The sequence below is a fragment of the Citrus sinensis genome, chromosome 8, assembly GCF_022201045.2.
Source record: "Citrus sinensis cultivar Valencia sweet orange chromosome 8, DVS_A1.0, whole genome shotgun sequence".
NCBI classification, from domain to species: Eukaryota; Viridiplantae; Streptophyta; class Magnoliopsida; order Sapindales; family Rutaceae; genus Citrus; species Citrus sinensis.
In genome coordinates, this window is record NC_068563.1 from 9,535,012 (window position 1) to 9,547,931 (window position 12,920).

Here is a 12,920-nt window from a genome sequence, read left to right on the forward strand (position 1 = left end):
TGGACATCCAGTGGCAATAAATATTTCTGTAGCCAAGTCATGTTCCACGAATTTCCATTCTCTATCAAGTCAATAACCCTTACTTCATTACCCAAAATTTTTGGTGAAATAGGTCAGAACAACAACGGCCTAGGCATCCAATTATCACCATAAATACGAATATGTTGCCCTGACCCCACACACCATCAAATTCCCCGCTGTAACAGCTCACGCCCCCAAAGAATACTTCGTCAAATAAATGAAGGATTATTACCAATAGTTGCATCAAGAAACGAACATCGTCGGAAATATCTTGCCTTCAACACCCGTGAAGCAAGTGTCTCCCCATAAATAAGCAAACGCCATCCTCGTTTTGCCAACATAGCCTGATTAAAACACCCTAAATCTTGAAAACCCAAACCACCCTCCCCCTTTGCGCGGCTCACACTAGTCCATCCCATATTTCTTAAAAGCATATGTTCTCCACGAAATCAAACCATATGGCCATGTTTGGATGCTAGGATTAAGTATGAGATTGGACTAATTTTGGGATTAAATATTTATCCAATGTTTGGCAAGCTTAGTTGGATTGGATTAATTAGGGGGGACTAAATTTGAATTTAATCTTAAAATCATGGGATTAATAATCCTAATTTGCACATCGGTTTAGTTGGGATAAGATTAAAGAAAAAAGTTGTCAATGTATGAGATTTTTATTTATATTTTTTTTATTTACACCTAGTATTAATTAATTAGTTATTTTTTATTATGATTTACTTAAAATTTATTTTTATTTATTATCTATGATCTAATTAAATTGATACTTTTACTTATACTAACTCTTGAGATTAAATTTTCACTACTTGCATATTTAATAATTTATCAATAAAATTAAATGTCTAATTATTTATTGCATTATTTGATTGTATTAAATTGAATAATCACTAATATAATATTAAAAATAATCATGAAAATTAATAATACCATTAATTAATTGATTTTATATAATATTTTTAAATATTTGATAAAAATTAATTAAAAATTTAATTTGTTTTATCTATGTTTATTTGTTTATTGTATTATGACTACCCAATAGCTTATTTACAATATATTTAATTTTTCCTAGTAATTGGTTTTAAATTTATTTTAATTATGATTATAAAATTTCATGAATAATTGAAATTTATATTGAAATAACAATTTAAATGCTATTTAATATTATTTAAATACAAATTAACATATTTTAATCCGATATTGTACCAAACATAAAAATATATAATACAATCCAGCTTAATTCATTCCAATATAATTCAATCTAATCATGCGTGTCAAACGTAACCTATGTGCCTTGTAATATTTTGTTAAGCAAACCTTTTCAGTTAAAAAATTATTTTATTTTTACTCCTTAATTTGTGTGTTTCAAAGGAAAATGCCCATGTGTCTCTTGAACACCAAAAAAATTCAAAATGATAAAAATAATTTCTTTTTTGATTTTTAAAAAATGGACTGTTGGAGTAAGAGACAGAGCAAAGAAAGCTATAACAGTCTTGAGGCGACAAAATCTTTGATCAACGACTCCCATATCCGCATTTATGATTTAACCACATTTTTTTTTCTCTACACAAAATATTAGAAATTTTATAAAATATAAAATTAACAAAAAAATAATAACCCTTACATTACTTGCATATAAAGTAAAAGCGTAAAACAAATTTAGGTGGCGTTTGTTTTTTATCTGAAATTTGAATAGACCTGAATTAATCTGAATTATGAATAGATCTTAATGTCTGAATCTAAATAATATGTTTGTTTTTTTGTCTGAATCTCGAAAAATAAGTATTAAGTTGTTTTTTTTTCAACTTAATGCTGAAAATATGTACTTTTACATTTGTATCCTTATTAAATTTGAATGTCAAATAAATAATAAATTAAATACCACAACATTTTAACATATATAAGTAAAACTATATTCAAGTGAATATATAATTATTTTGAAATTTTAATATATAAAATACCATAAATTTTAAATTTTATCATATATAATATAAGAAAGAAAAAATAGGGATATTTTTATGTGGGGTAAATGTCTATGGGTGAGTTTTGGGAAGACATAAAAAATAAATTATAAAGCAGGAATATTTTTGACATTAGCAAGTAATTGACTTAATTCAGATTTCTCCATTAAGTAAAAAATCATAAAAATTGGTTTATTTTATTAAGTCAAAATTATCTAAAAAGTCTCATTAAGTTATAAAAATAAACACCTCTAATTAACTTAATTAATTAAATTAAGTTACTTTAAGTCATTAAGTTAAAAAAACAAACGCCACCTTAATCACAAAATTGGCAAAAATTGAAATTTGAAGTTTTGACCGTTACGGTTAGGGCCAAGCTTAGGGTTAGGTTTAAGGTTAGGGTGTAAGGTCTTGGCGCGCCAAGCACTAACGGCTCCCGCATCGTGGCGCTTTATTTTCCCTATCAATTTAGGAAGCTAATATCTAAGGAAACTCGAATTTAATTAGGAAACCCACTTCTCTCAGGATAATTATATATTTACATCATCACTGCCGTGTTCTGTTCTGTGTTCTTCAATTCGCTAGTTTCCTGTTTTGTTTCTCTGTTCTTCGAATTTTAGGAAACCCACTTCACTCAGGAATTAATAGCATCCTTTTATTCGCATAATCATCCTCTGGTCCAAGCACTTGAAAAGCTTTCTGAAGCTGCTGTTCTGTGTTCCTTTTTTTCCTGTTTTATTTCTCTTTACGTTTGAATCTTTGAATTTCTGAAGAAAGAATTTACATGGAAGAGAGAAATATGAAGTGGCGATTGAATGATGATGGTGGGTCTTTCGAAAGAATTTTGAGGGAGGCAGAGGAAGCTGCCAATGGTGATGAGTCGTTAAAAATGAGTTCACTTACGAGGATCATTGTTCAACAGCTTGTTGAGAAACAATTGGCACAAAAGAAGAAATTTGACAATCTGGGTTTTGACATACCGAAAAGAAGAAGAGGTTCTGTTTCGGAAAACTTGCCTAGTAGAAGAATGCCGTCACTAATACTTAAAATAAACAACAAGAAGATTACTCTGAAGAGGTGCTTCGACCAGACTTATGACAGAGGCGACAAAGATGATGAAAAAGAGATCAGACAGCCCAGAAAGCAGAGGAAGAAGGGAAACAAGAACGTGAATCAAGAAGAACGCGTAGTTGCTGATATGCCTGAATCATTCAAGAATCGCATCCAGGAGGAGAATGGTACTGATTTAGTGTTGGTGATGCAGAAAACAATCACAGGATGTGATTTAAGGAGTAATAATAATCGGCTGTCGATACCACCGACCAAAGTAAGAGATGATAACTTTGTCAATCAAAAGGAGAAGAGCATTCTTAATACAAAGGAAGGGATAGAGGTCTTGATGATTCCTCCTTCTCTTAAACACAGTGTTCCTTTGACGTTGAAGAAGTGGAAGATGGGTGATAATTACACTTATAATCTGATAAAGACGTGGCATGATTTGGTTGTGGATGATAAAGATAATGGACTTGAGTTAGGTTCAGAAGTGCAGCTATGGAGTTTCAGGAAGAACAATTCCGATTTGTGTTTTGCTTTGGTTAAGCTTGAAGGATAACAAGGAAGTGGAAACAGATCATTACACTGATGATGCAACTGATGCGAAGACTCTTCATCAAACGGCTGAATTGCAACAACTACATATGTTTTGACCCGACCCGTTGATGATATTGAGCAAGAAAAAAAAAATTGTATATATGACAGATGAAATATGTAGTAGCTACTGTAATTGCATTGAAAACTTGAAATGCATTATATCTTTATAAGGTTTTGTGATTTTCTTGGCATGGCTTATTGTTATGATTCCATTTTTTACAGTATTTTGATTTTCAAGCTCTTAATCATCATAGGGTTTATTACTATTTTAGCTCCTGTAATTGGCCTGCTTGGAGTTATGAGCCTCCAGTATCTGTTGCAACACTGAGGACTAATTCTCGTTTCTTTACAGTTTTCTTTACCTTACCGGTGCTTGCATAGTTTTTCTGATTACTCTTTGAAGATAACAGAGAAGTAAAAGCAAATTCAAAGACTAGATCTAATGAGAAAAGTGTCCTTGTGAGGTTGCATGACATTAATCTTAACCCTCTGATTTCAAGAGATGACTCTCTTTGGTATTCTTAATAAGTATCCTTCACTTGCATGCTTGTCGGTCAGCTTTCTCGCTGTCCGGAGATGTTCATCTTTGTCAGGGTACGCAAACACATTGAATTCCAATCTTCGTTTGCGAATAGTTCACTTTGAAAACCTCAGGCTGGTGAAAGGTTTCTGAGTAAATTTAAGGAGGTTGTTGATACAGGAGAATTATCACTATTCTGTAGGCTGCTCTCAGGGCTTGGTGCGAAGGGAGTTGCCGGCTGATTATGTTTATGACTTTCCAATTTGCGGCGTTAAAGTAATGCCACGTATACAAAATTGGCCATTGTTGTTGACTTGTCGCCTCATGTGGATAAATTTGTGCTTTTTAAATGGGGTTATGAAACTCAATGTGAGAAGGATCTCTAATTATTCCTTATGTTTTGGTTTTTGCGAACGTGCTTGTTCAAACAAATCCAAATCTGTTACAACTTGTTCAATATTCAGATGACTAAAAATGAAATTACATAAACAGCCAATGTCAGAGTTGATGTCCAGTTTTTACATGTTCCAGTTATCCGGGGATGATATTGAAAAGAATTGCATTCACAAGATTTATATTGTGATTTGATGATTAGGTCTCACTAGCTGGCAGATTTCAACTCTGTTTGATTTGGTACAGCAGAGTTCAATTCATCGTATCTATTTGGTTGGTGCTGGATTTCATATTCATCTTTCAATAGCCAGCCCGGCGAGCAAGGCTAGCCCTGCAGTATGGCCAGCAATATTTCAGTGAAAGACTAGTACATCATAAGCCATTAACAACAGTAATAAGCACAAATATTAACTCAATCAGACAATCCAAAATGGTAATTAACTGATCAAAGACCTTTGAGGAATTCATTGTTTCAAAATTGGAAAAATTTTGAGTGTACATAGTTAAAACTGAAGCAGATTAGGTGATTGATTTTATCAAAACAGGCATTCTAATTGAATGAAATATGACCTCATATCAGCTTTTGTTTTAGTCAATGGATTTTTTTTTTGTCAAGTTACCTAGTCCGTGTGCTTTCCTGAAGAAATGCAGAGTATTACTGTTTACACATACAAAATTACCTTTCCTTGAAGTCATTTCCGCTAGCCAGCAAAAGCATGCGGTTTTGTATATACTCTGATTCATGACATGCATGGTCAACATACAACTAGAGTTGAATTCTTACCAGAGGAGAAGAAACCCTTTGGTAGCCTCACTTAAATGTCATGGCAAAACAGATCAAAACACCAGCTAACGTTGAGCTGCTAACATGGAGATACAGGCATAAAAAGAAAAGTACCAAAAGCGCATGCAAGTCTTAACCAAACATCAGCCATGGACATTTCTTCAACCTCACAAAATTCCAGTTTGGTTCTTTATCTACAATGAATCAATGCCTTTAAATCTTTCTATTTTCTGTACATTAACTGTCATTTAAAATACACAACAGCGTGTAACTTAGGCAGGACACTCAGTTATCAAGGCAGAGGCTTTTTCATGCATTGAAATATTAATACGACCTATTAAACTATGTTGAGATTAAGACTCGAATTTTTGTTCAGTAATGATCTAAACAGGCTGCTGAAGATCACCAATACAACTAACAGAAAGAAACAGGAATACTAACCTAGTCCCAATTTAATCCAAGATTCATTCAGAAGAAACCACTTGCACAAAGCAATTGCCTGTTGAGAAAAGGCACCTACAAAAGGCCAAATTCTGAGCAGGCCAATCTGTGAACCGCGATAATTTAGCTGAAAATGGAATAAACCTCTAGACTTAATTAAGAACAGGTAAATCAAAAAGCTCCAAATAAATGAAAATCATAGAAGAGAATACCAAGAAAGTTATTGAACCTTGAAAAGAAACAATAGAGCATTTCAATGTATTTAAAAGACTACATCTTCTTCACAGTTTATCTATCACATATTCTATCTTATTCTTGCACAATTAATATCATCTAACACTATCAACACTCTACAGCTGATGAAATAATGTTGCAATTTCTGCTTGCTATTTTGAGGCCCTCCTTCTCCTTCGACATCTCTCCAAAGCGAAACACAGCTCAGAAGACTTGTTCCTGAAGCTCCATAGATTCACAGTCGTACCTTCTCTCAGTCTATTGTCTGGATTACTCATAACCAATGAATGCCATTTCTCCACGAGAGAATAACTGATCTTCCACTTCTTTAACTTCAATTTAACATTGGATTTAAGAGACGGAGGAATCATTGAGACCTCTAATGAGAAAAGTGTCCTTGTGAGGTTGCATGACATTAATCTTAACCCTCTGATTTCAAGAAATGACTCTCTTTGGTATTCTTAATAAGTATCCTTCACTTGCATGCTTGTCGGTCAGCTTTCTCGCTGTCCGGAGATGTTCATCTTTGTCAGGGTACACAAACACATTGAATTCCAATCTTCGTTTGTAACTTCTGCCACCCGCTTTCCAACAAGATCTCGCACAAGTCTCCACGTTTGTAAAAACAATTTCAAGATTTCATCACCTTTCGCTTCTTTTCCGGCCTCTCTCAGGAATCTTTCAAAAGACTCACTATTCTCAGCTTGTTCATTCAACTCTTGCCCCATTTTATTATTATTATTTTATTTATTTATTTATTTTTTTTGGAGATTGAAAGAAGTAAGAAACGGTGATCTGGGCTAATCTTAGCAGCTGTTTGGCAGCAGGGAAAAAGAGTAAGAATTTTATTGATCTCAGCTTAGCAATAAAATGAGGATTACTTAGTGTATTTTATACTAAAGTCCAGCTGCGGCCAGTCGTATAGCTTCACACAAGTTAGCAGTTACAGGGGTTCTGTAACCAACTGCCAGGTTGGCAATCCATGTGGCGAAATGATCTCATCCCTTGGATCTTACTCTACTTTTGCTGAGTTAAAATGACGGTGTTTGATGGTTGCACCAAAATGTTCGACAGAATGTCTCAAAGAAGATGTCTTGTGGGGATCACCTTGGTTTGAAATCATACTGTATGGATGATCAGATGCCCCAATGATCTAGTGGCTGATATGAAGGCATCAAGAAGCATTAGCTCTAGAATGAGCAAGAGTGTTGCCAGATAAGCTTGGTGACTCAGCCAGGGAATTGAAGACAAAATGTGGAGAGAGTTTGTTCTCCTTTTGTATTTTTGATTTGATGAAACCTGGACCATTGATTGTTTGTTACGCATGTTAGGGTTTCATAATTCACCAGCTGTAATGTAAATAGCACATGACATATGGGAATTGTTATTGTTTTTGTTATACATTTAAAGGCACTAAAAGATACAATTTTTAGGGGGAGAGTTTGTTACAGGGATTGGTTACAACCGCCAGGTTGACAATCCATGTGACAAAGTGATCTGGGCCCTTGATCTGATTCTGCTTTTCAACAAAAAAATAACTAGCAGTTGACTTAAAATATTCAAAGATTAAAAATAGGAATTAATCACACTATAGTTCTTGAAAATGGCTGTCATATTTATTAAAAAAAAAAAAAAAGGCTCCGTGCCATTAGATGTGCGCAAGAGGCAGGGCAAATGTGGCCAGAATTAATCAAAATCAGGCTTGTATAAGTTGATTGGAAAAAGATATTGCAGTGTACGTTGAGCACTAGTCTCAGAATTTTTTGAGTGAGATATGGTTCAAAAGTTCCGGCTCAGAGTACTAATGATTAAAAAGCCTAACTGGGTCCGTCGCTTTAATCAAAGCTACGTGAGGCCTGATTTCATACTTCATACATCTGCAATGCATCTAGTTACAACATGATGGTTCGGTAAAGGCAACATGAATTGCTTTTATAGCAAGTCATGTAAAGCACAAACACCGAAGAAATGAAAAGCCGCTGAAATTTGTAGTATTCAACTGGAAATGAAAAGTGAAGGAATTTGCAGAAGCAAGCAAGAACATTATATGAAAGTCAGTTCCTAACTACATGGAAGTACAGTAAAATGTCAGTTCTAAAAGCATCAATGCTATCAGGGGACTTAAAAGTCATTAGAAACCTAGCAAGGTCACCAAAGAGAAAACTATTTGAGATGCTTGAGCATTCTCAACAAACTATATCTGTTAAAGTCATCAGAAATAGCTTTAGACTGGTTGCTGAATTAAAACAGAAGAAGAACTTGAATACTGTGCATCGTTAAATTCATTGAAACGATTACAATTGACTAAATAATGCTGCTGCACTTTGAGTGCAATACATACCGTCAATTTACAGTGTACATTAAAGAACCATGAGTAGTAAAAAACAGTAACAGTATTGCATTACATAAATGACTAAAAGAATGGCTTAAAATGTGGAATTGAATATTCGTCAATGATCAAGGGAGATTATCATCTTCAGGCTGCCTACGCCAGGGGAAATAACAAGCACCTATCCGCCTTGGATGTACCAAGAACTTCTCCTCTTGCTCTGCCCATTGAAATTCCTCACTTTCCACGGAGACCAAATGTGTAACAGAGAAGTCAATTACTATGGTGCATGTAGCTTTCATCTCCTCTGCTCTTGAACTGCTTCGTATAAAATCCCCAAAATGACTGAAGAGTAATGTACATCACCTAAGAATTCGACTACAACATTTTGGGAAGTAAGTCCGAACATCTCCGCAACCACTGTCAAAAAACAATTTATGGACTGTTTTCAGAACTCTCATATTGTTTGCTAATGCCCGTCATTCTCACTTTCATTAGTCCATGTTTCAGAATAGAATTTATGATCGCTTTTCATTTCTTTATCCTTAACAACTATCAAGTTCTCATTGTGATCACTCCACGCACTCTAATTGTCATCATGAATAATAATGCCGGTCTCTTGCCCCAATATTGAGTTCAGATTCTTCCTATCTTTTCGCTTGAAATCTTCACGACCAATGATCCTGGAACTGAAGTACTTGGAATCTGGGTCGAGTAGCTTGACAGCCTTCTTAGCGTAACATCCGGTACCCATGGTGCATACATATATCTCAAACAAGCTACTGGTTTGTTCAAGAAAAGTGTGAAAAAATGGCCTCAACTTCACCAACCCATCATCATCCATCTGGAATAAACTGTCATTGAAGGAATGAACTCGCTTCTTCAAATATTTCTCTCCTGATGAGAGGCTTGTAACCTTTTGACAGTGGAGCAGCGTATTGTTGCGGACCGCCCAATTCGCTAGCCCAATTGCCCACAATTTCGGGCTAGAGAGCCAACACAAGGCCAAGAGTGCTAGCTTGGCCCAATTCTGGAACATTCTAGGCAACTCTAGCACATGAGCTTGTAAATACTCTAGAATTCTCCATATAATTCCAGCACATGTAAATAGCTAGGAAATGGTAGAATTCTCTATAATCTCTAGAGCTTAGTAAGCCTCCCCTATAAATATGGGATGGCATTAGGCATTTGTATCCAACAAACACTACAACAAGCATTGTAAGCAACTCAAGCATTGTAATCTCTCTTTGTGCAATACAAGTTTCTTCTTTGGCTCAATTGCTCTCTTCTCTAGTTCGAGAAGCTCTAGGCTTACTTTGCAACATTCGGCAAAGTTGTCTAAGTGCCGCACGGGTTAGCTGCGCAAAATACTCATCCCGTGACAAGTGGTATCAGAGCTAAGGTTTGCACGCACGCAAGTTAACTCACGAAGCAATGGCCAACCCTTCGAACGTAGCACAAGAGGGTGTTGCTGGAGTGGATGCTCCACCGGAACCAAGCCGCGGTCGAGAGGGAGAACGCGCCCAAGGCAAGACTCGCGGCAAATCCAAGGCCCCATCCGTGGATGCGTTGGAGCCTCGTGTGACTACTCTCGAAATTGCATTGTCCGCCGCTCAAGATAGCCTCGAAGGATTGGAGGAAAGAGTGGATGGTCTTGAGGGGGAATACGCCGAGTTCACGGTGGCAACCAAAGCTCTCATCCAAGAGCAAGCGAACACTCTCCGAGGTGAGTTTCGTTCTTTTTATGATGAGTTGCTAAAACTTCGTAGTTTTCTTCAGGACGAACTACGCGTTGTCTGTGCGGAAGTGGATGAAGTCCGCTCGGATTGGGCATGGCACAAGCGCACACTCTCCGCTAGTCCAGCTTCCACAAACTCGAGTGATGGGCGCTGCATTGACGTTCCAAAGCCCGACACTGACGATGACACACGCAATGCCACCATCGTGGACAATTTCCTCTTTGGGCTCGATCAATACTTTGATGCCATGGGTGTTCGAGATGAGGAATCGAAAGTGGGCACTGCACCCACCTATCTTCGAGGCGCTGCACAACTATGGTGGCGTTGCAAGCATGGCGAGATGGGCAAGGGCATTTACACCATCGACACTTGGGCCGACTTCAAGCAAGAACTCCGAAAGCAGTTCGCTCCAAGCAATGCGGAGAAGGAAGCGCGAGCGCGCTTATGTCGCCTCAAGCAATCGGGTAGCATTCGGGACTATATCAATGAGTTCACTACCCTTATGTTGGAGATAAGCGACATGTCCGACAAGGATTCGCTCTTCTACTTCCAAGATGGCCTCAAGGATTAGGCCAAGACCGAGCTTGATAGGCGTGATGTTCAAACACTTGACGCCATCGCCGTTGCGGAATTGCTCACCGAATACTCTACCCAATCCAAGGACAAAAAGGCCAACCAAGGCAAAGGTGGGGGAGAGAGTCGCAAGGACAAGGGCAACAACCGCAAAGATTGAGGGTAGAAAAAGCCACCTAGCAATAAGAGCGGGCAAGGAAAATCGGAGGGCAAGAAGGAGGCGCCAAAGTCGCGAAGCCCATGCTTCATATGCAATGGTCCTCATTGGGTACGCGACTGTCCGGAGAAGAGGTCGCTTAATGCTCTTGCTACCCAACTCAAGAGTAACCCCACAATGTCCACGAAGGAACCCCAACTCAACATGGGTTCTCTCCAACGCCTCAGCGCACTCAATCGCCAACAGCCCACACTCATCAAGAAATGGCTCATGTATGTAAGCGCAAAAGTAAACGGTCAGTCCATTCGCGCGCTGCTAGACACGGGAGCGACGCACAACTTTGTGTCCGTAGACGAGGCCAATCGCTTAGGCCTTAAGGCCACCAAGGAAGGAGGCACAATGAAAGCGGTAAACTCACCCGCCAAGCCAATTGTGGGAATCGCGCAAGGCGTGCACATTACGCTTGGTACGTGGAGCGGAAAGTTTAACTTCTCCATCGTGCCCATGGACGACTTCAAGATGGTCCTCAGCATGGAATTCTTTGACTAAGTCCATGCTTTCTAGCTGCCCGCTATAAACTCCCTAAGCATCCTCGACGGGAGTAAGGCATGCATCGTTCCCACAGAACGAGGCAAGTCCGAGGAGAAGACACTCTCCGCCATGCAATTCAAAAGGGCTTTCAAGAAGGACCCAAGCTTCTTGGTCTCCATTCGGGAACTAAATAAGGAAGGAAATAGCGGAACGTCGGCAAGCCAAGTCTCTCCGCAAATTCAAGCCGTCCTCAATGAGTACAAGGACATGATGCCTCCAGAGCTTCCGAAGAAACTCCCACCTCGACGAGAGGTAGATCATGTGATCGAGCTGGAACAAGGCGCGAAGCCACCAGCCTTGGCGCCCTACTGCATGGCGCCACCCGAATTAGAGGAGTTGCGGAGACAACTTAAAGACTTGCTGGACGCAGGCTACATTCGCCCCTCAAAGGCCCCATTCGGTGCACCGGTCCTCTTCCAAAAGAAAAAGGATGGATCGTTGCGGATGTGCATCGACTATAGAGCGCTCAACAAGATCACCATTAAGAACAAGTATCCGATTCCCTTGATCGCGGACTTGTTCGACCAACTTGGCAAAGCGCGATACTTCACCAAACTTGACTTGCGCTCCGGGTACTACCAAGTGCGCATCGCCAAGGGAGACGAACCGAAGACAGCGTGCACAACAAGGTACGGGTCTTTCGAATTCCTTGTGATGCCTTTCGGCCTTACTAATACACCCGCCACATTTTGCACACTCATGAACAAGGTGCTCCAACCATTCCTTGACCGCTTCGTGGTCGTGTACTTGGATGACATAGTGGTGTATAGCACCACGCTCGAGGATCATGTCGAACACTTGCGACAAGTCCTCCAAGTACTCCGAGACAACGAGTTCTTCCTCAAGTTAGAGAAATGCTCGATTGCACAATAAAAAGTGGAGTTCCTTGGTCATAAGATTGTGGGTGGGAAGATTATGATGGAGAACGCCAAAGTAAAGGCCATCCTCGATTGGGAGCCTCCCTCGAAAGTGCCCGAGCGTCGCTCATTCCTTAGGCTGGTGAATTACTACCGCCGCTTCATCAAGGGCTATTCGGCCAAGGCAGCACCCTTGACGGATATGCTCAAGAAAAATAGAACGTGGCATTGGTCCGAAGAATGCCAACGCGCATTCGAGGAGTTGAAGAAGGCAATTTCGAAGGAACCCGTCCTCGCTCTTCCAGACCACACTAAACCCTTCGAAGTCCAAACAGATGCCTCAGATTTCGCCATAGGAGGAGTCCTTATGCAAGAAGGCCACCCCATACCATTCGAGAGTCGAAAGCTAAATGACACAGAACGCCGCTACACGGTGCAAGAAAAGGAGATGACAGCCATCATCCATTGTCTAAGAGTGTGGCGACATTATTTGCTTGGCTAACACTTCACGATCATGACGGACAACGTGGTGACAAGCTACTTCCAAACTCAAAAGAAGTTGAGTTCGAAGCAAGCACGGCGGCAAGATTTCCTTGCGGAATTCGACTATCGGCTAGAGTACAAACCGGGGAAATCCAATGTCGTTGTAGATGCTCTA

The 12,920-nt window shown here is 39.0% G+C and overlaps 1 protein-coding gene and 1 pseudogene across 1 annotated transcript; one reads left to right on the plus strand and one right to left on the minus strand.

Moving 5' to 3' along the window:
* Nucleotides 1–2,778: 2,778 nt before the first annotated feature.
* LOC107174925 (B3 domain-containing protein At2g31420-like) lies at nucleotides 2,779–3,606 on the plus strand. Its single transcript, XM_015526188.2, has one exon. It carries the CDS (start codon nucleotides 2,779–2,781, stop codon nucleotides 3,604–3,606), a length of 828 nt encoding a protein of 275 aa, XP_015381674.2.
* A 4,867-nt stretch (nucleotides 3,607–8,473) lies between these two features.
* Nucleotides 8,474–9,384, minus strand: LOC127899288 (RNA polymerase II C-terminal domain phosphatase-like 4; annotated as a pseudogene).
* Nucleotides 9,385–12,920: the final 3,536 nt, after the last annotated feature.